At 39.7% G+C, this 21,910-nt stretch overlaps 1 protein-coding gene across 1 annotated transcript; it reads right to left on the bottom strand.

Annotated features, from left to right (window-relative positions):
• Positions 1 to 12,902: 12,902 nt before the first annotated feature.
• Positions 12,903 to 15,053, bottom strand: LOC119770438 (alpha-1,3/1,6-mannosyltransferase ALG2). Its single transcript, XM_038265350.1, has 2 exons — positions 14,939 to 15,053; positions 12,903 to 14,879 (listed from the first exon to the last, which is right to left on the bottom strand). Exon 2 carries the CDS (start codon positions 14,871 to 14,873, stop codon positions 13,626 to 13,628), a length of 1,248 nt encoding a protein of 415 aa, XP_038121278.1. The 5' UTR covers positions 14,874 to 14,879; positions 14,939 to 15,053; the 3' UTR covers positions 12,903 to 13,625.
• Positions 15,054 to 21,910: the final 6,857 nt, after the last annotated feature.

The raw sequence follows: 21,910 nt of genomic DNA, 5'->3' as shown, positions 1-21,910 counted from the left end.
GGATAGTTTTACAAAGGACGTCTTGACTCGACGACGGACGACGATAGAAGAGAGCGACTCTTCACTTGGGTTGTTCGACTGAGCTCGTTGCTATAATATAGCACTACAATTACGACAACCTGCTTGATATTACACTTCTGCAGGTTGGTACTATTTTATAATATCGTAATCTGGGGCGAATCGGGACTTCAGTCTGAATAGGGACAGCTGTTTGTAGAGCACTTAAAGCTTTTAAATTTGGAAATGGATGTACACATGTTGTTGGTCTGAGTCTGCTCCAACCGAAACCAACCAGAAAAATCAAAATGTTGTGCTCCAACATGGTTAAAACTGCTGTCCCAATTCGCCCCATGTGTCCCGATTGACCCCAGTTAACGGTACCGAGGTACCGATCATAAAAGATTGTTTGTTTTTGCAAGAATTAAAAATGTGTGGTTTTTGAGGACCTGGAGTTGAAATCAAGAAATTTTAAGAAAGTTGAAGGCGAGATCGTCATTTTTTATAATTCGACGTCGTCGTGCTATCTTGTCGCAATTGCCATTTCGACGTTCCGAGGAAAACCAGACCAACAATAACAAACAGGTTTTGTTTGGCTGACCATTATGTGCATTTTTCCAAAGTTTGGTTGAAGTTGGTTGCTATAGTCCCGAGTTATAATTACAAATGTTTACGGTAGTCTTACTTGTACGTACGTCAAACGCGTTCTGACCTGAAATCCCTTAGGCCAGTTGTCGCACCTACATCAATTTTCAGGGAGCGACAAGATAGCACGACAAGATTGAAACTACTTTCGTATGTAAAGTGACGAATTATGAATGGAAGTTGTTTATGCGGTCGATACGATTGTATCTATGCACAAGCTGTCTTTATTGTTTGATTCCGTTTGAAAACCTGGTTTAGTGAAAATCTTCTCTGGTTGTTGGATCAGCTTCGCTAGCGATGTTTTTTCGTTGAACCAGGAAGAGTTGCAGGATTCCAAAATCAGTAAGGGAATTTATCTGCGATATCGCAAAGTGACACTTTCGCCGCAGTTCTTCGTCACCGGTATAGGCTAGTATGGTGATCGAAAGGAAAGGGGTCAAGAAACAGCTTTACGAACAGCAGAACAAAAGAGAGGGAGCGTTTTCTTGGGGCTTTTCTTCATCCTATCTAGCTTGCTTTCGCTGCCTCTGCAGCCCACTTGAAATTTTTCCTGACCGGTTCCTTCCGAGGTGCATACACGCACAAAAATTAAGTGAGTTTGAATCAAAACTCCTGTTTGTTTAAAACAAATATCTTGCTTTATGAAATCAACAAACCTATTTTATGAACTTAATAATCACATATTATCAATCTCACAAACATTTTGTCAGTTTGGCAAACATGTTTGTTGTCTCCGATTCGATTTTTTTAAACGTGTACTGAAAATTTTGAGTGTATTATTTTCACCTTCACTGAACTATAAAGATGGCCGATGTTTTCTTTGTGCGGCTTTATAACGACAATTCTTTGGAATGTGGCAAGTTCGTAAGTATTCATAATCTTCAGTATTGAATTTTGAATACAATAATTTTTTTTTCTTTTTAAATCAATCAGTGATGGTCGCGAATCCAACGTAGAATTGCTGGTCCAGTTCCGGCCAAGATTCCTGGATTCCTGCTGTTATCAGGTGAGAGGTCTTTATTTCTTTTTAACAATGTTGTTCCATTAGGTACAAATAATGCCTCAATGAACTGTTCCCAAAGATAAATATTCTAAAACTATTGTATTTTTTCAGTGTTTTTTCCCGCACTGGATCCACAACTAAGTCAGCAGAGGATTTTCCTGGCTCCAGTTTCAGGACAACAGAATGTTATTAGTGAAATTTTGAGTGATTTATCAGTTAAATTTTATAGTAAATGAAGTCTTGAAAAATATAAATAAAATATAAACAAACAATACTGACTTTGAAAATAAAGAAAAAGAAGACAAGAAGAATAACCTGTTAAACCAGATTATCAGTTCCATAATATAGTTTATTCATTCGGTAAACATGTTTGTTGAACCATCCCTCATGATAGCTGTTCGATTGAAAATGTCATTTTGGGGTCATAACAAACATGTTTGTTGAATCCACAAAATTGTTGGTTTGAATTGGACAAACATGTTTGCGGGCCCTGAGATGACTATCATGTTTGTGGAGTACACCCAACATTTTGCTGGGTGTACAATCGGATTTTTCTGCGTGTACACCGCTTAAAAAAGAAAAATCTATTTTAACCTATCGAAACGCGACCATTTTCTAGCAAAAAATGTCAAAAACTAGACAAAATAAAACACAGTAGTCTGATTCGAATCAGCTCATTTACCAGTAAGAAAAAAGTCAAGCTTGTGCTTGAACAACCTCCTACTTTGTAGATGTAAACAAAGTGGGGTCATTCGGAAATCACGTTACGCATTCTCTCTATTCATCACCCAGTATAAAATGAACTTTTCAGAACTATTATTTTTAATCGATAAAGTGGAGGCCATTTTGCCACTTCGCATCTTTTGAAACCGATCGGTGGAAATGCCCTTCGAAAACTGTTCGAAAGTTCTTGCTGACAGCTGACAGTTAACGTGTGCGTGTGGGTGCGTATTTATGTGCGATTTAAATGCTGGTTGCATGTGTACATTATGTAACATGATTAATACATACGCAAACTGTACACGCTAATCGATTTTGAACTATTTACTTTTAAAGCTCTTGCAAATTAAGGTAAATGCATCTAAGTTCAACAAAAGTTTGCTAAACACTTACAATGTTGTACTTTAATTTAGTTATTGCTTTATGTTTAGTTAAGTAATTTAATAGTCGTTTTGAAATTGCTTAATTTGAAATCAATCATGTTTTTTGATATAAATTTTTTAAAGCAGCTTAAAAAATTAAAATTTTTACGCAAATTAAAACGCAAAAAAACGAATTTCGTCGTGTTAAGGTTAACACGTTGGAATGTTGGATGGCCTTTCAGTTATGAAAGCATAAAATATCAATTATGTTCAACGCGTTGTACCGCCGGTCTCATCGCTAGAACTATTTTTGTGTCCTCTTGTGAAATATCCAGCAAAGAAGGGGAGAAAGAGCAGTGTGGATGGGGATAAAAAAGCAACGCATGCAAATTGATTGGTTGTTGTTTTTATGAATGAGGCACAAATTCTCTCTCTCACACACACACACTCACACACATTTTGTTTATGATTTCGCACTTCGATAGTGGCGACTAATAGAGGCTCCCTCTTGATACTAACAGGATGTGAATGATCGTACGATTTCTTGTCCCCGCTGACTTTCTCACGAAACCATCCAGCATAATCCAATGTTTATGTGCAAAAGTTCAAATATCGGCTCCTTATAGTGCTTAGTGGTGCAAAAGCATGCCAAAGAATGCCGCATATTTATCCAAACGGAATAAGCGCTGGTTCTTATCTCAAGGGGTTTTGTAACGGGACACCTTAACGATTTCCGACCGTTACAAGCGACATTTGAAACTTATCAAGGGAAATTCGGATTCAGTGATTCTATTCCTGTTAAATGATTGCAAGCATCGCTACTCTATATTTGTTAGTAACTGTTCGATAACTTTTACAACAACTACGCACTACTAAAATTCTAGCAACCTTTATTACTACAATTACTACAGTTGTGATATTTCTATCTTAAGTCTTGCTAGTCACAAGTCTGAGCTGTGTTAAATTACAAACATTTACATCTAAGAGAGTGTTCAAGTTTTAACTTTAAAGAATCATAATAAATGGCAGAAATCTAATCGTAGCAATTCTCTTAATTTAAAAAAATCATACGTATGTCCTAATAAGCCATTTGGCATCATTGGTTTTATTTCTCTCTTTTGAAATGTTAGAGAAAAATTTCATCATCATCGTTTGAAAAAAAGATGGCTTCAGGCGAACACCGAAAATTTGGTTCAAATTTGAAGTAAACAAAAAATATCAAATCTAGTTATTTTATCTTCTTTCGACAAAAAAACAACAACGACAGCAACGACAAAAAAATCATTAAATCCTTGCAAAATGTAATTTCCAATCACTCCTGAAAGTTAAAAAAAAAAATAAATATTTTTTTTAAATAAACTTTTTGAAACTTGGCTTTCGTCATGAACACAAAACCGGGTTAAGGAGTCTTCACCCAAATTTTGAGCCGATTTGGTCAAACCCGTGTTGAGATATCGTGGCATCCGTCTTTTAAACAAATCTAGAGAAACATTTGAAAGGGGTGGTCCATATTGCACAGTGATCCAGATCGCAAAATTAGGTGAAAAACTGATTTTTCGAAATTTTGAAGCTTTGGTGTCGAGCAGTTCTCTCAGATTTCGGTCATTCGATTTTTTTTGTATTTTTTAATCCGACTGAAACTTTTTTGGTGCCTTCGGTATGCCCAAAGAAGCCATTTTGCATCATTAGTTTGTCCATATAATTTTTCATACAAATTTGCAGGCCAAGGATTGATACCTAAGAGCATGCAATGGCTCTGATCTTATTGCGTGCTCTTCGGTTCCGATTTACGATGTTAAAACATGAAACATTCGTGAAATTTTCCCATCTTTTCGAAAAAAATGTTTCCAATTTTTTGAATCAAGACCAACATTTCATAAGGACCAAATATTCAATATTATGCCCTTTTGAAATGTTAGTCTTGATTTTAAATTTTCTAGAATATTTTTTCGAAAAGATTGGAAAATTTTACGAATGTTTTATGTTTTAAAATTGAAAATCGAACCATTAGTTGCTGAGATATCGACATTAGAAAATGGTGGGTTGTTTGGGTGAGACTTAGAAAACATCAATTTTCCAGTTTTTTAACCTTTGCATGGCAATATCTCAGCAACTAAGGGTCGTATCAACAAAGTTCAAAAAACAAAATACAGAGAATTTTCTCAGCTTTTCAAAAATATTTTTTTCAAAAGTGGACAAACATGTGCACTTATTTAAAAAAAAATTAAAAACTGCGACTATTTTCAAAAAGTCATCTAAAAATGGCTTTAACTTGATAAAGGTGCACTTTATGAAAATTTCACTAGAGTACTTTTTGATTACAAATTTGATTTTACATCAAAAAATGACCAATATTTCGATTTTTTGGAAAAAATAGTATTGATTCAAAAATTCATAACTCGCTCAAACGACACGAATGCCATTGCAATGGTAAAGTTTCTTTAATAAAACTAATAATAATAATAACTCGCTCAAAGATTTTTTACACGCCCCGAAAATTTCTGATAAGTTGGCATTTGATGTCCTCTAAAAAATATTAAAAAAATAATTAAAAAAATGTTTTTTTTTGCAAATCAAGTTTTAGTGACAAAAAGTTATAAAAAATTACCAATTTTTTACCGTGTATCATTTTTTTCCAGTGTAGTCCGTATTCATACCTACAACTTTGCTGAAGACACCAAGTCGGTCAAAAAATTCCTTCAAAAGATACAGATTTTTGAATTTTCATACATCATGTTTGTATGGACAGCTGCCAAATTTGTATGGAAAATTATATGGACAAACTATTGATGCAAAATGGCTTCTTTGGGCACCAAAAAAGTTTCAGCCGGATTAAAAAATACAAAAATTAAAATTGAAGAAAAAAATCCGATTTCGTAGAGAATTGCTCTGTCTTGAGAAGAGTTGTTGCAAATTGAAAGGGGCAATTGTTGGTTTGGTTGAAAATTAGGGTGGTTCACGATTAGGGTGATTTTGAAAATTAAGCTTTTCTCTAAAACCAAAACTAAAAACCAAGATTTTTATTTTTTGACAAGTCAATTTGGACTTGAACTGCACTACTAAAAGTCCCGCGGAGAAAAACGATGCGGAATACACGTAGAAAAAACGATTTATAATGCGCGCTAGTAACGATGTTTGTTTACTCAAGCACAGTACACGGTGAAAAATTGAAACATTCGTAAAATTTTCCGATCTATTCGAAAACAATATTTTTAAATTTTTTAAATCAGGACTAACATTTTAATGGGGCCAAACATTCAATATTACGATGTACACACTTATTTTTTTTTACGAATTCGGTAAATTTTACCGATTTGGTAGTGTGTGTGAACTCCATGTAAAAGGGATGTCAAACTAAAAAGTGACCCCGTTCGTTTGACAACAGTTGGTGTCAAACCATCGGGGTTTGAGTGTACTACCGAATTTCGGAAAATTTTTGTTCATTTTGACAGACGGGTTCCGAAAAATTTACCGATTTTTCAACTACCGAATTCAGTAAAGAGATCTAAGTGTGAAACCCCTAAATAGAAGTTTATGCAAAACATTGCAAAAATAAGATTTAGCAAGTTTACCAAGTTGGATTAATACGACGATTGTTGAAAAAATCAAGTTTTGTAGCGAGCTTATGTGTATTAGAATTTCATTAAAATTCTAAATATTTTTAAGCTAGAAATGATTATCAACTCTAGGAAATGCATTTTATTTTTTCGATTGATTGCATGTCTAATTCCATTGAAAATAATCTGTAAAAATATTTGGAACGGACTCATGAAAAAAAAATGTTTCAATGCTTACAAAAAACGTCTTAAAGGTGCACAAATTCGTAAAGAATTTCCCAACTTAATATTTTCAAAGTAAAACTATCAAATTTGAGTTCAATTTGTTGGGTGGTGACGCGCGGTCAATTATGTGGCATTGTGTGTGAAAAGAAAAGAATTTTATTTCGTGTTTCATCCTTGTTAGCTTGCCCACAAGCAGAAGAAAATCAGTTCAATTTGTTGGGTGGTGACGCGCGGTCAATTATGTGGCATTGTGTGTGTAAAGAAAAGAATTTTATTTCGTGTTTCATCCTGGTTAGCTTGCCCACAAGCAGAAGAAAATCAGTTCAATTTGTTGGGTGGTGACGCGCGGTCAATTATGTGCCATTGTGTGTGAAAAGAAAAGAATTTTATTTCGTGTTTCATCCTTGTTAGCTTGCCCACAAGCAGAAGAAAATCAGTTCAATTTGTTGGGTGGTGACGCGCGGTCAATTATGTGCCATTGTGTGTGAAAAGAAAAGAATTTTATTTCGTGTTTCATCCTGGTTAGCTTGCCCACAAGCAGAAGAAAATCAGTTCAATTTGTTGGGTGGTGACGCGCGGTCAATTATGTGGCATTGTGTGTGTAAAGAAAAGAATTTTATTTCGTGTTTCATCCTTGTTAGCTTGCCCACAAGCAGAAGAAAATCAGTTCAATTTGTTGGGTGGTGACGCGCGGTCAATTATGTGGCATTGTGTGTGAAAAGAAAAGAATTTTATTTCGTGTTTCATCCTTGTTAGCTTGCCCACAAGCAGAAGAAAATCAGTTCAATTTGTTGGGTGGTGACGCGCGGTCAATTATGTGGCATTGTGTGTGAAAAGAAAAGAATTTTATTTCGTGTTTCATCCTTGTTAGCTTGCCCACAAGCAGAAGAAAATCAGTTCAATTTGTTGGGTGGTGACGCGCGGTCAATTATGTGGCATTGTGTGTGTAAAGAAAAGAATTTTATTTCGTGTTTCATCCTGGTTAGCTTGCCCACAAGCAGAAGAAAATCAGTTCAATTTGTTGGGTGGTGACGCGCGGTCAATTATGTGCCATTGTGTGTGAAAAGAAAAGAATTTTATTTCGTGTTTCATCCTTGTTAGCTTGCCCACAAGCAGAAGAAAATCAGTTCAATTTGTTGGGTGGTGACGCGCGGTCAATTATGTGCCATTGTGTGTGAAAAGAAAAGAATTTTATTTCGTGTTTCATCCTGGTTAGCTTGCCCACAAGCAGAAGAAAATCAGTTCAATTTGTTGGGTGGTGACGCGCGGTCAATTATGTGGCATTGTGTGTGAAAAGAAAAGAATTTTATTTCGTGTTTCATCCTTGTTAGCTTGCCCACAAGCAGAAGAAAATCAGTTCAATTTGTTGGGTGGTGACGCGCGGTCAATTATGTGGCATTGTGTGTGTAAAGAAAAGAATTTTATTTCGTGTTTCATCCTGGTTAGCTTGCCCACAAGCAGAAGAAAATCAGTTCAATTTGTTGGGTGGTGACGCGCGGTCAATTATGTGCCATTGTGTGTGAAAAGAAAAGAATTTTATTTCGTGTTTCATCCTTGTTAGCTTGCCCACAAGCAGAAGAAAATCAGTTCAATTTGTTGGGTGGTGACGCGCGGTCAATTATGTGCCATTGTGTGTGAAAAGAAAAGAATTTTATTTCGTGTTTCATCCTGGTTAGCTTGCCCACAAGCAGAAGAAAATCAGTTCAATTTGTTGGGTGGTGACGCGCGGTCAATTATGTGGCATTGTGTGTGAAAAGAAAAGAATTTTATTTCGTGTTTCATCCTTGTTAGCTTGCCCACAAGCAGAAGAAAATCAGTTCAATTTGTTGGGTGGTGACGCGCGGTCAATTATGTGGCATTGTGTGTGAAAAGAAAAGAATTTTATTTCGTGTTTCATCCTTGTTAGCTTGCCCACAAGCAGAAGAAAATCATTTCAATTTGTTGGGTGGTGACGCGCGGTCAATTATGTGGCATTGTGTGTGTAAAGAAAAGAATTTTATTTCGTGTTTCATCCTGGTTAGCTTGCCCACAAGCAGAAGAAAATCAGTTCAATTTGTTGGGTGGTGACGCGCGGTCAATTATGTGGCATTGTGTGTGAAAAGAAAAGAATTTTATTTCGTGTTTCATCCTTGTTAGCTTGCCCACAAGCAGAAGAAAATCATTTCAATTTGTTGGGTGGTGACGCGCGGTCAATTATGTGGCATTGTGTGTGTAAAGAAAAGAATTTTATTTCGTGTTTCATCCTGGTTAGCTTGCCCACAAGCAGAAGAAAATCAGTTCAATTTGTTGGGTGGTGACGCGCGGTCAATTATGTGCCATTGTGTGTGAAAAGAAAAGAATTTTATTTCGTGTTTCATCCTTGTTAGCTTGCCCACAAGCAGAAGAAAATCAGTTCAATTTGTTGGGTGGTGACGCGCGGTCAATTATGTGCCATTGTGTGTGAAAAGAAAAGAATTTTATTTCGTGTTTCATCCTGGTTAGCTTGCCCACAAGCAGAAGAAAATCAGTTCAATTTGTTGGGTGGTGACGCGCGGTCAATTATGTGGCATTGTGTGTGTAAAGAAAAGAATTTTATTTCGTGTTTCATCCTTGTTAGCTTGCCCACAAGCAGAAGAAAATCAGTTCAATTTGTTGGGTGGTGACGCGCGGTCAATTATGTGGCATTGTGTGTGAAAAGAAAAGAATTTTATTTCGTGTTTCATCCTTGTTAGCTTGCCCACAAGCAGAAGAAAATCAGTTCAATTTGTTGGGTGGTGACGCGCGGTCAATTATGTGGCATTGTGTGTGTAAAGAAAAGAATTTTATTTCGTGTTTCATCCTGGTTAGCTTGCCCACAAGCAGAAGAAAATCAGTTCAATTTGTTGGGTGGTGACGCGCGGTCAATTATGTGCCATTGTGTGTGAAAAGAAAAGAATTTTATTTCGTGTTTCATCCTTGTTAGCTTGCCCACAAGCAGAAGAAAATCAGTTCAATTTGTTGGGTGGTGACGCGCGGTCAATTATGTGCCATTGTGTGTGAAAAGAAAAGAATTTTATTTCGTGTTTCATCCTGGTTAGCTTGCCCACAAGCAGAAGAAAATCAGTTCAATTTGTTGGGTGGTGACGCGCGGTCAATTATGTGCCATTGTGTGTGAAAAGAAAAGAATTTTATTTCGTGTTTCATCCTGGTTAGCTTGCCCACAAGCAGAAGAAAATCAGTTCAATTTGTTGGGTGGTGACGCGCGGTCAATTATGTGCCATTGTGTGTGAAAAGAAAAGAATTTTATTTCGTGTTTCATCCTGGTTAGCTTGCCCACAAGCAGAAGAAAATCAGTTCAATTTGTTGGGTGGTGACGCGCGGTCAATTATGTGGCATTGTGTGTGTAAAGAAAAGAATTTTATTTCGTGTTTCATCCTTGTTAGCTTGCCCACAAGCAGAAGAAAATCAGTTCAATTTGTTGGGTGGTGACGCGCGGTCAATTATGTGCCATTGTGTGTGAAAAGAAAAGAATTTTATTTCGTGTTTCATCCTTGTTAGCTTGCCCACAAGCAGAAGAAAATCAGTTCAATTTGTTGGGTGGTGACGCGCGGTCAATTATGTGCCATTGTGTGTGAAAAGAAAAGAATTTTATTTCGTGTTTCATCCTGGTTAGCTTGCCCACAAGCAGAAGAAAATCAGTTCAATTTGTTGGGTGGTGACGCGCGGTCAATTATGTGGCATTGTGTGTGTAAAGAAAAGAATTTTATTTCGTGTTTCATCCTTGTTAGCTTGCCCACAAGCAGAAGAAAATCAGTTCAATTTGTTGGGTGGTGACGCGCGGTCAATTATGTGGCATTGTGTGTGAAAAGAAAAGAATTTTATTTCGTGTTTCATCCTTGTTAGCTTGCCCACAAGCAGAAGAAAATCAGTTCAATTTGTTGGGTGGTGACGCGCGGTCAATTATGTGGCATTGTGTGTAAAGAAAAGAATTTTATTTCGTGTTTCATCCTGGTTAGCTTGCCCACAAGCAGAAGAAAATCAGTTCAATTTGTTGGGTGGTGACGCGCGGTCAATTATGTGCCATTGTGTGTGAAAAGAAAAGAATTTTATTTCGTGTTTCATCCTTGTTAGCTTGCCCACAAGCAGAAGAAAATCAGTTCAATTTGTTGGGTGGTGACGCGCGGTCAATTATGTGCCATTGTGTGTGAAAAGAAAAGAATTTTATTTCGTGTTTCATCCTGGTTAGCTTGCCCACAAGCAGAAGAAAATCAGTTCAATTTGTTGGGTGGTGACGCGCGGTCAATTATGTGGCATTGTGTGTGTAAAGAAAAGAATTTTATTTCGTGTTTCATCCTTGTTAGCTTGCCCACAAGCAGAAGAAAATCAGTTCAATTTGTTGGGTGGTGACGCGCGGTCAATTATGTGGCATTGTGTGTGAAAAGAAAAGAATTTTATTTCGTGTTTCATCCTTGTTAGCTTGCCCACAAGCAGAAGAAAATCAGTTCAATTTGTTGGGTGGTGACGCGCGGTCAATTATGTGGCATTGTGTGTGAAAAGAAAAGAATTTTATTTCGTGTTTCATCCTTGTTAGCTTGCCCACAAGCAGAAGAAAATCAGTTCAATTTGTTGGGTGGTGACGCGCGGTCAATTATGTGCCATTGTGTGTGAAAAGAAAAGAATTTTATTTCGTGTTTCATCCTGGTTAGCTTGCCCACAAGCAGAAGAAAATCAGTTCAATTTGTTGGGTGGTGACGCGCGGTCAATTATGTGGCATTGTGTGTGAAAAGAAAAGAATTTTATTTCGTGTTTCATCCTTGTTAGCTTGCCCACAAGCAGAAGAAAATCAGTTCAATTTGTTGGGTGGTGACGCGCGGTCAATTATGTGGCATTGTGTGTGTAAAGAAAAGAATTTTATTTCGTGTTTCATCCTGGTTAGCTTGCCCACAAGCAGAAGAAAATCAGTTCAATTTGTTGGGTGGTGACGCGCGGTCAATTATGTGGCATTGTGTGTGAAAAGAAAAGAATTTTATTTCGTGTTTCATCCTTGTTAGCTTGCCCACAAGCAGAAGAAAATCAGTTCAATTTGTTGGGTGGTGACGCGCGGTCAATTATGTGGCATTGTGTGTGTAAAGAAAAGAATTTTATTTCGTGTTTCATCCTGGTTAGCTTGCCCACAAGCAGAAGAAAATCAGTTCAATTTGTTGGGTGGTGACGCGCGGTCAATTATGTGCCATTGTGTGTGAAAAGAAAAGAATTTTATTTCGTGTTTCATCCTTGTTAGCTTGCCCACAAGCAGAAGAAAATCAGTTCAATTTGTTGGGTGGTGACGCGCGGTCAATTATGTGCCATTGTGTGTGAAAAGAAAAGAATTTTATTTCGTGTTTCATCCTGGTTAGCTTGCCCACAAGCAGAAGAAAATCAGTTCAATTTGTTGGGTGGTGACGCGCGGTCAATTATGTGGCATTGTGTGTGTAAAGAAAAGAATTTTATTTCGTGTTTCATCCTTGTTAGCTTGCCCACAAGCAGAAGAAAATCAGTTCAATTTGTTGGGTGGTGACGCGCGGTCAATTATGTGGCATTGTGTGTGAAAAGAAAAGAATTTTATTTCGTGTTTCATCCTTGTTAGCTTGCCCACAAGCAGAAGAAAATCAGTTCAATTTGTTGGGTGGTGACGCGCGGTCAATTATGTGCCATTGTGTGTGAAAAGAAAAGAATTTTATTTCGTGTTTCATCCTGGTTAGCTTGCCCACAAGCAGAAGAAAATCAGTTCAATTTGTTGGGTGGTGACGCGCGGTCAATTATGTGGCATTGTGTGTGAAAAGAAAAGAATTTTATTTCGTGTTTCATCCTGATTGGCTTGCTCAAGTCCTTCCTACATCATCGTTGATCGGGAGGCACGACGTCGTGTGAATTGTTGCATTAAAATAAGTTTAAGTATTACTGTAAATGACTGTAAAAAAGTTCTTCCTATATCATCAATGTCGTCTGGGTAGTCGTGATGAAAAATTACATTTATTCAGTATTTAAATACCTGTGCGCGAGTGTTTTGGTGTGCTAATTAGAAAGACCTTCCCATAGCATCGTTGCTCGGAAGGCTCGCCGACGGGTTTGTTATGAAAGTCCTCCCCATAGCATCGTAGCTCGGGAGGCATCGAAAAGCCAATACCTTATCCTACTAACCCAAAAAAATAATCACGTGATGCTTGAAGGAGATGCTGTGGATTCAACGGTCTCAAGCGGTATCAACAAGTATATAGCGAAAAACTATGTGCTTGATGAGTCTGCAACTTCAACTATCGGACTAACATTCCTCCCTTTTGTTGAACTGCAGGCTTCTTGGGAGGGCGCCGGTATTGACTAATAAAGTCGGGGTCTTCAGGGGTTAAACAGTGAACGGATGGTTGGCTCCCACTGATCATTTTTGATTCATTGTTTAACTTCAGCTGATCTGTCAATAACGGAGTAGCAGCTCATTGGCAGTCAACCATGCTCATGCTCATGCTCATGCTCAAAGTAAAACTATCAAATTTGCACAAAAAAAAATGCAAAGATTTTTTCAGTGTCATGCAATCAATGAAGATTGTATTATTTTCAAAATGTACGATATTTTGTAATACAAGTTTTTCACACTCAAAACTAACGGTACCTAATTTAATAAAACGGCAATAAAATTTAATATTGTTTAGGCCGTTGCAAATATTTTTCATAGTTTGATGAAATCATATTTTTTTCAGTAACTTTGGAACATATCAAGAGTTTTTTTTTAAAGGACCTTTCTTAGTCCTTTTCAAAAAACTCTAGGTATTTTATAGGTTATCGAATTTTGTTTTTTTTTTTATATGTTACGGATTCTACCATTTATCATGAATTCCTTTTCTTATAATCGTTAATTACATTAAATTACAATTTTTGAGAGAACTGCGTGTTATATTGCTAAAGGTTCCCCTTTTTTAGCTTAACATTATCACACAAATGAAATTTTGCTCCTTCCCAGCGCGCCCTCAAACTCTTCATGATTCGAGTTCGCAAATTTTGTGGCACACAGAATCGCCCTCCCCTCCCCAATCCATGTTCAGTCCTCATCAAGCCCTAATTCCTTACCACATTCCGCAGGGCCAGCGCGAGCAGAAACGCCGACAGCGGAAAAATGATTCTTCGCTATTTCTGCTTGCGCGGTTCCTCCGTCGGGCACGCCACCAAATCCGTCACGATGTTGTCCAGCTTGGTGGAGAACGCCTCGAACGAGAACCGCTGCTGGACGCGCTTCCGGCCCATTTGACCCATCCGCTCGCCGTGGTGATGATCACGCACGAGTTTGGCCATGGCGGCGGCGAACTTTTCCGGGGTAGGATCGCACAGGAAGCCGGTTTGGTCGTGGATGATGGTTTCGGTGGGGCCTCCGCTGTTGGCGGCGATTACCGGCTTTCCGAGGTACATTCCCTCGAGCGGGACGATGCCAAAGTGTTCGTTTTCCGGGGTGTAGATGAGGGCTTGGGCGCGTTGAAGGAGGAAGAGCTTTTCGCGGTCGTTTGGCGAGCGCAGGAGACGGACTTTCGGGCGGAGGCCCATGTCTTCGGCGAGTTCTTCCAGCTCGTCGTGATGTTCGACGTTCTCGAGGACGCGCTCGTCGTAGCCGCCGGCCATTATGAGGATAACTTTGTGGAACTCTTGGGCGGAGACCAGCTCTTGGAGCTTCCGGAAGGAGTGCAAAGCTAGAGGAAGGTTCTTCTTGCGCTCGTAGCGATTGATCGAGAGAAAGACGAAATTGTCTTCGGGAATCCCCGTCAGCTTGTCCTTCTCCTCGAGGACCGTCTGGTCAAAGTACTTCGTGTTCAACGAAGGGTACAGAATGTCCGGATCAACGGATATTCTCTTAAAAGTTTCCTTAAACACTCGACTGGTGAATTTGCTGTTGACCAGAATCCCATCCGCCTGCCCAGTCGTGACCTCCTCCAGATAATTCAACGGCATTCGGTAGTAGCGCTTCAGCAGACTTCCCGGCGCCGACAGCAGCTGATCCGGATAGTGACAGTAAAACAGCACCTTCGGCTTCTGCTTGGCCAGCCGGAAGATCGGAATTCCGAGCGAAATCAGATCGCAAAACACCACATCGAACCGCTCCCGCTTCGACAGGCAAAAGCTGAAGTAAAACGCCGCGTAAACCATCCGGACGTACGCGCAAACGGCGTAGAACCGGCCGAAAATGTCCCGCGGAATCCAGTCGCCCACGATCGTCACCGCCAGCTTGCCGTCGCGCGTCTCCTCGAAGCAGTGCTCCGGATCGTGGTGATTCGTCAGGAAGCTCACCGTGTGGCCCTTGCTTTGCAGGGCAAGCGCCGCATCGACCACCAGCCGCTCGGCGCCGCCGATTCCCAGATCCGGGTGGACAAACAGGACGCGAACCATGCCTCTCTAGAAAAACCTTGATCTTAAATTCCGAAAAAAAACACAAAGTCTTCAAAAGTACCGACCTTCAACTGTCGGAATGGCCACCGGGAAAAAATCTGAAAGCCAAAGGTGGACGTGTAGACTGCCAGCAAAACAAAACCGACAACACTAAAACTGCTGGTTTTGACAGTTCGTTTGTTCGGTCGTTCTCTGTGTTGTCTCCCTCGGTGGCGAATTTGCAATAACAAACGCGCCGGTTCAGCTGTGAACGTGCTCCGAAAGGATTTTCGGTTTGAAGAGGAACACAGTTTGTTATTTTTCATGAATATTTCTGGAGTTTTTTTTTGAAAAGGTCCAATAAACCAAATTTCCAGTTTTTGCTTTTTGGGTGTTTTTGAAACCGCCTTGAGTCAGGGGCCAGGGGTATTAAAAACACCCACACTGAAAGAAAGGCACATCCGAGGGCACATCGTGATATCACATGTTTCACACATGATTCTGCCCCATACGACTTAGCATGTGAATGTCACGTGTAAATCACTTGAAAAAAATTCATCCCGCGAAGTGAAGCCGTTGATCATTTTCGAAGAAAATCGATCATCACTATAAAATATTCTGTATTAAATTCAATTTAGAGAATTTCACCACCAAAAGGAATCAGCATATGCCGATTGTTGCCTTCTTGAAGCCAATGAAAGAATTTTTGTACTAAATCAATTGTGCTTCAAAATTTATATAATTTTGTGGCACAGTCATTGACGTCCTAGTTGGCAATCATTGATTAATGACGATTTCCATAACTTCACAAGGAATGGGATAATCGTTACCAAAAGGAATCAGCACTTGTAGGGCACTATTCTAAACAACTAAGTCAACAACAAGTCTTGTTGAAGGAATTTTGTCAAAATGTTAAAAGCGACGCAAAATTTTACTTTGAACGAAAAATCATGACAATGATGGAAGTCTTCACGTTAATTTCAAAAGAAAATCACGTTAACTTAACTTGGCGATTCACTTGAATTTGCAATGATGTTCTTGTGAATGTTAAATGAAATTCCATTGGATTTCGAGTGATTTTTCGGTCGTAATAAAATACACTCAAACCCCGATGGTTTGACACCAACTGTTGTCAAACGAACGGGGTCACGTTTTAGTTTGACACCCCTTTTACACGTAGTTCACACAAACTAACAAACGTTTGTTTTGATAGTGTGCGTGAGCGCCGTGTAAAAAGTGACAGTTCGTCACTTTTTAGTTTGACTTTGACCAACCAACGGGGTACAAACTAAAAAAGTGTCAAACGAAAAAGTGACCAACCACCGGGGGTTGAGTGTATATGTATTATTATTTTTTAATCTTCTTTGTTCTCTACATTTTTAATGACGATATCGACGGTGTGGAATCTTTGGAATCCACATAGGAATAGCAGCACCTTCCGCCCACGCCAGGATAGTTGTGTACCTTGTGGCCATCGCGAAAATCAGCAGTAGCATTGGCAAAAACTGCTCCCAGAAAGTCATTTTTCCTCGGCTGATCGTATTTTTTCTAAGAATACAATTCCGGATCGTGATTCCCTGCAAAAGTAATGAAATATGTATTATATTAATTACTGTTACTATGAATTAAAATTTGTTGATGATGATTTTTTTTCATTGAATTTTCGATACAGATGGAATTTTATAGTAAAACTCAGGTTTAATTTAAAGCTCAAAGACCGCGCATTCACTTAGCCGCCATCTTACTTTATGAAATCACCGACTTATTCGACATTCAGCTTTCCAAACATCAATCTATGAATCTAACGTGACTTCCACTTCAAACCCAACGGATATGTTGATTGGGGCAAACCAAAGTGCAAATAATTTGGATCTCACGTGACTTTCACTTCAAAATCGAAGGATAAGTCGATTGGGGCCAATCGATGTGCAATTCATCTGCATCTCATATGAACACCGTGCGAAATGAGATTGAATTTTGTTTTTGCCAACGATCAGCTTGTGCTAAGTGACACATTCATCTGACATGAAAAGCATGTGAGAATCAAAGGAAAAGCATGTGAAGTTATCGTGTTGTGTTGTGGTTTGGTTGAGCGTTTTTTCGTGAGCGTATCGTGTTGGTTTTTGGACTAGCTCACTGGAAAAGCATATGATTTTGCTATGTTGGTTTCTTTCAATGCAAAAAGCAAAAATTGAAAATTTGGTTTATTGGATTTTTTCAAAAGACAAATGTCGTATCCGGTGCGCGGGACGTGATGTCGCGTGGGAACCTATGGCAGGGCCACGGAATCAGCGCACGATACGCAAATAAAACACGGTAATTTATAACAAAATGTAAAAACGCGTGTATTCTTGTTAAGATCCGGAAATAGAGTGAAAGATCGCACAACAACATTAGACAGCTACACAAAAACATCGACGCGCTGTGTTGCGTCACAAAGTGGCAGACTGGCAGTCACTTGTGAGCCAGCGACGTGCGGAAGGTGGGGGCACTCCGCGCACTGGTTCTGTCCACAACAACAAAAAAAACTCCAGATTTCTACACACAAAAAATATTACGGTAATGACAAAAGTAACTTACTTTTGAATTAAAAAGTTGTTAAAATTTGCTATATTAAAAGTTTTTTTCTTGTTTTGAAAATGAAAACTTTTACTGCTACAGTTTTTGAAAATGTCATTGCTCACTGATTTAAAAGTTTTTACTTTTAATTCGACTGAAAAATTTCTTTCATTTTGACGTTCTCGTGTAACCGTGTACGACTAAGTTCCAAATGTAAACAAACACTTTGATGGGTCTGGTGGTGCTGGTGATTCTAGGACGCAAAGCAAAGCCGACCGTGGCAGCAGCCAGGAATCGGACGCGGAAACCTTCGTGAGCCAAACAGCAGCAGCGGAACGCCTTCGAAGGAGCGTGGCGCGGGTGCGGGACGAGGTGAAGTGCTCAAAAAGGACAAGGCGAGCTTCCTGCAGGAACTGCAGCTGTTCCACGACCGGAATGGGTAAGAAGAAAGCTTGGGTGTTTTGTGGGGCTTGTGATTGATTTTGTTTGTTTTTTAAGGATAGGAGGTAGGAATGTCGATTCGCACCGGTTGTATTCGGAGTATTCGAGATCATCGAGGAGATGGCGCTGCCGAAGAGTTGCGTGCACAACGAGATTGCGTTGAAGAAGCTAAACATCCGGTTTTTGGACAAGTACGAGACAGGTGATTTTCACGGTGAGGAGAAGGAGCCGACGAAGAAGAGGATGACGAGAAGCGGGATAATCGGAGGTGGCCAGAGCGGATGTTGCACTCGGTGCCGGTGGTTTACAACACCGGTGAGTAATGAGAATGTGTGCAGTGGCTTACCAACTTCACTAACTTCCATCTCTTTTAGCAACTAACCGCCCACAAATGCTCATCTCGCGACGGCGCAGCTCCAGCCGAATGAACCTGGACAGCGTGCCGAAAAAATCTGTGTCATTCTCGAAGGAGGATGAAGTGCTCGTAATCGAATTCCGTTCCGAGGGCCTCATCAACCCAATCTTCCGGATGCGCTTCCAGAATCGGGAACTCCGCGTTCAGGCACTTCACTTTCCAGCCAGGAAACGTCGATCACCCTTGCCGAATCTACAGCCAACTCCTCTATACCTGTCCTGATGAAGGCCGGCAACGTGACCATCCTGTTCTCTATTTTGCTGTCGCGCCTCGAAACGTCCATCCGGAACTGTCCAGCTTGGGGTCTTCGGAAGTGACCGGTGGCGTACCATAAGAATCGGTACAGCTTGGACTCGGGTTTTGGCCAGAAGCGTTAAATACAATAACAAAATGTCTTTTTTTAACATACTGTTTCAAACTGCAGTGCGTGGCCGAATGGTTACGCTGTCCGCTTTGTAAGCGGATGATTCTGGGTTCGATTCCCATCTGCCTTCCATCGGGTGAGGAAGTAAAATGTCGGTCCCGGCCTTGGTTGTTAGGCCGTTATGTCATTCCAGGTGTAGGAGTCGTCTCCATGCCATAAGTACAAACAACACACCAAACCAAGCCTACTCCGGTGGAATCGCTGGCGGCGGTTGGACTCGCAATCCAAAGGTCGTCAGTTCAAACACTGGGGTGGAAGGTTCCTTGGAGTAAAAAGAGGTTTGGGTGCTCTCCCCATTCAAGCCTTCGGACCCCTAGGTTCGAGCAGAAACTTGCAATAGAGACCACAAAAGACGGGGGGGTCGTTAATGTGGATGGTTTGATTTTTTGATTTCGATTCAAACTTTTAAAAATAAACATAAAATCAAGCCTAGAATCAAGCCCATTTTTCTGAAACTATCACTGTAGTATTAAATGTTGTTTATTCTTGCTATAAAAGGTTTCTTTTCAAATTAAAAGTAAAACACTTTTACCGATACAACGATTTTGCTCCATAAATGCATGGTAGTATCAAAAATATTCCAACTTTTAAATTGAAAAGTTTGAACTTTCTACGAATATTCACCAACGCGAACTTTTAATCCAACGAACGATCTTTTTAAATTTAGAGTATTTTTTCTTTGTGTGTAGTGTTGCCAAATCGTTGTTCAAATTATTTTCTGAGTTAATGTCGAGGGGTGCGACAATAGTAAGAAATTAAATTATTTAATTAATTAACGGCAGAAATTAAATACATTAACGATTGTTTACGATCAAAACATCGCCACCTCTCCTTACACTACATTGATTTGACAGTTTGACACCGCGCGTGTTTGTTGTTGTTTTTGGTGCAAAATTTGCGTCCTCGAAGAGCAGGTCGAGCAACAAAGTGCAAGCGCAGCACAGGCGAACCGGAAAAGTACGCAGCGCCATCCAGGGTGGTAAACAGGACGTGCTGGACAATATCGAAGCTGGCCCAGGCGGAAGATTTATTGAAGAAGGCCATCATGTGGCACATTGAGACACACCTGGATGCTGCGTTTGCTCCTCGACTCCAATTCTTCCCATGGGCCACATATTTCGGCAAAAATGGTCCTACGCGGCCCACCAGAAGTGGTTTCCCCTGATGTTGCGCTACCGTTGCCACCCTCATCACTGCCGAGTCTTCGACCTCCATTAGACCCGTGACGACCTCCATCACCCGGCGGAAAAGCAATCGCCGGTTGAACGTAATGAGGACTCTTTCCGGGAACAGAATGTTGTATATTTGTTCACATCCAGCTTATGCACCAAAGTCCTTAGCGATCGGCAATGTGGCATTTTTGTTCCAGACCAAGGGGCCGACCTAGGAGGGGGAGGGGCAAAGGTCCCGAGCCCCCTCCCCCCATTTTGACCCTTTCCTTGGCGAGTAGGCTGCCCTCCAATTTGCCCCCCCATACTCAGTCGGAACTCGGCGCTGCTGTTCCAGACACTTCAAGAAATCGACGGTAACATTTCAAAAGATATCATGTACATTTTGACACTTTCTGGGTTATTGTATATTCTGAAAGTACTTCTAATAAGCTACCTCTCCATAAAAAATGAGCAAAAGTTACTTCAGTAAAGTCTGTTTAATCGTGATTTTAAATAAAGTAACATAAACAAAATCTCTGCCATCAGCAGTCCCTGCTTATATAGCCCTGTCAACCTGTCAAACAAAAGGCTACATAAACCTCGTGACGAAAAAAAAGCAACATGAAAAAAGCGCCATGTACATTCGGCGAAGAAAAACGAATCATAACAAAGCGCCCTCCTCAGTGACAGCAGGGTGATATCGACGTTGGTGATTTCAAAAGAAGTTATGTTTGTTTTTCTCAAATAAAATTACGGAAATAATGTTTTATTGATTATGGATGCTCAAGTATCAACAAAAGCAACGTTTTTCATCGTTTGTTATCATTAGAACATCTTATTTTGCTTTTATATAAAAATGGTAATTGAAAATGGATGCTCAACATTCAAATGCGTTTTTCTCAAAACGCATGGTTTGTACATGATGCTTTTTGAAATGTTGGCATCAATGACCAACTCAACACGGTTCCAGAATTGATACGATTTTTGTTGAAATAAATGAAACAACAGAGTTGAGTTATTTTATTTGTATATTTTCAATCAAATCTACCAAAAAGTCATCACCTAACTAAATGCCACTCCAAGAAACTAACCCTGGTAATGTTTGCTCTTCATTGGACCCCGGTCCTAAACCTGCGAGCGTTAAAGCGGCCAGCTACATGAATCATTTGGCGGACCGAGCGTAAATGCACAGGATTTCATTTCCTCCGGTGCCGGCTTGTTGAAGGCATCGCTGTCACAAGCCACCACCAGCTGCAACGAAATATTGGTAGTGTCCGACGTCTGATCTTGCGTCTGATTGTTGTTTTTAGACTTGAACTGCATCCTGCAAGGCGCATCGCAGGATCGTCGTAATCGATGAAACCGCACTTTTGCCGCTTTTTGATTTGCTACTGGCCGTTGTAATCGAATTCTGCCGGCTTCAACTCTTTTCCGCCTATGGCACGTTTACACCGTCCTGCTCCAGAATCTTCTCCGGATCTTTCTTTTTTTATCCAACGCGACCAAGAATGTCTAGAACTTAGCGGTTTATTGAAATATTCGATCTTACAATAATTAACAAGTTCATTTTTTTACAAGCGCGAAACCAAAACAAACTTGACAGCCGAGCGCGAAAGAGACACGAAGCCAACCAATGTTTTCAAAGCAGGTGAGGCGCTGTCAAATCTCAAATGACATGAGGAATTTAATTCCTTAATGTATTAAATACCAAAAATTAATATATTAAGGCCTTTGTCACGCCCCTCGGTTAATGTAAATTAAACCTTCGCCTGTTTTTTTTTATTTCAAGTACTTTTTTCAGTGTTGTTCTATTCTAATTATAAATAGGGTCCTTAGTTCCCGTCAAGCTTTTGACAGCTGTCAGTCGTTCCAATTAGCGAATCCACTCTGTATTATTGATAAAAAAGAAAAAGCCAAGGAAAAACAGTTTTTAAACTATAAAATATAATTGTTTTATTTAATTTTGGATTTTTTTTATAAATTAAAGAATCAGCAGATTTTGAAATTTTAGAATATTAAAAAAATTTTTTTTTAATTTTTGTATTATGAATTTTTAATTTTTTTTAAT

Source organism: Culex quinquefasciatus, chromosome 3, assembly GCF_015732765.1.
Source record: "Culex quinquefasciatus strain JHB chromosome 3, VPISU_Cqui_1.0_pri_paternal, whole genome shotgun sequence".
In the NCBI taxonomy this organism is placed as follows: domain Eukaryota; kingdom Metazoa; phylum Arthropoda; class Insecta; order Diptera; family Culicidae; genus Culex; species Culex quinquefasciatus.
Note: the sequence above shows the minus strand (reverse complement) of the source record. Positions and strands in the feature narration are given on the sequence as shown.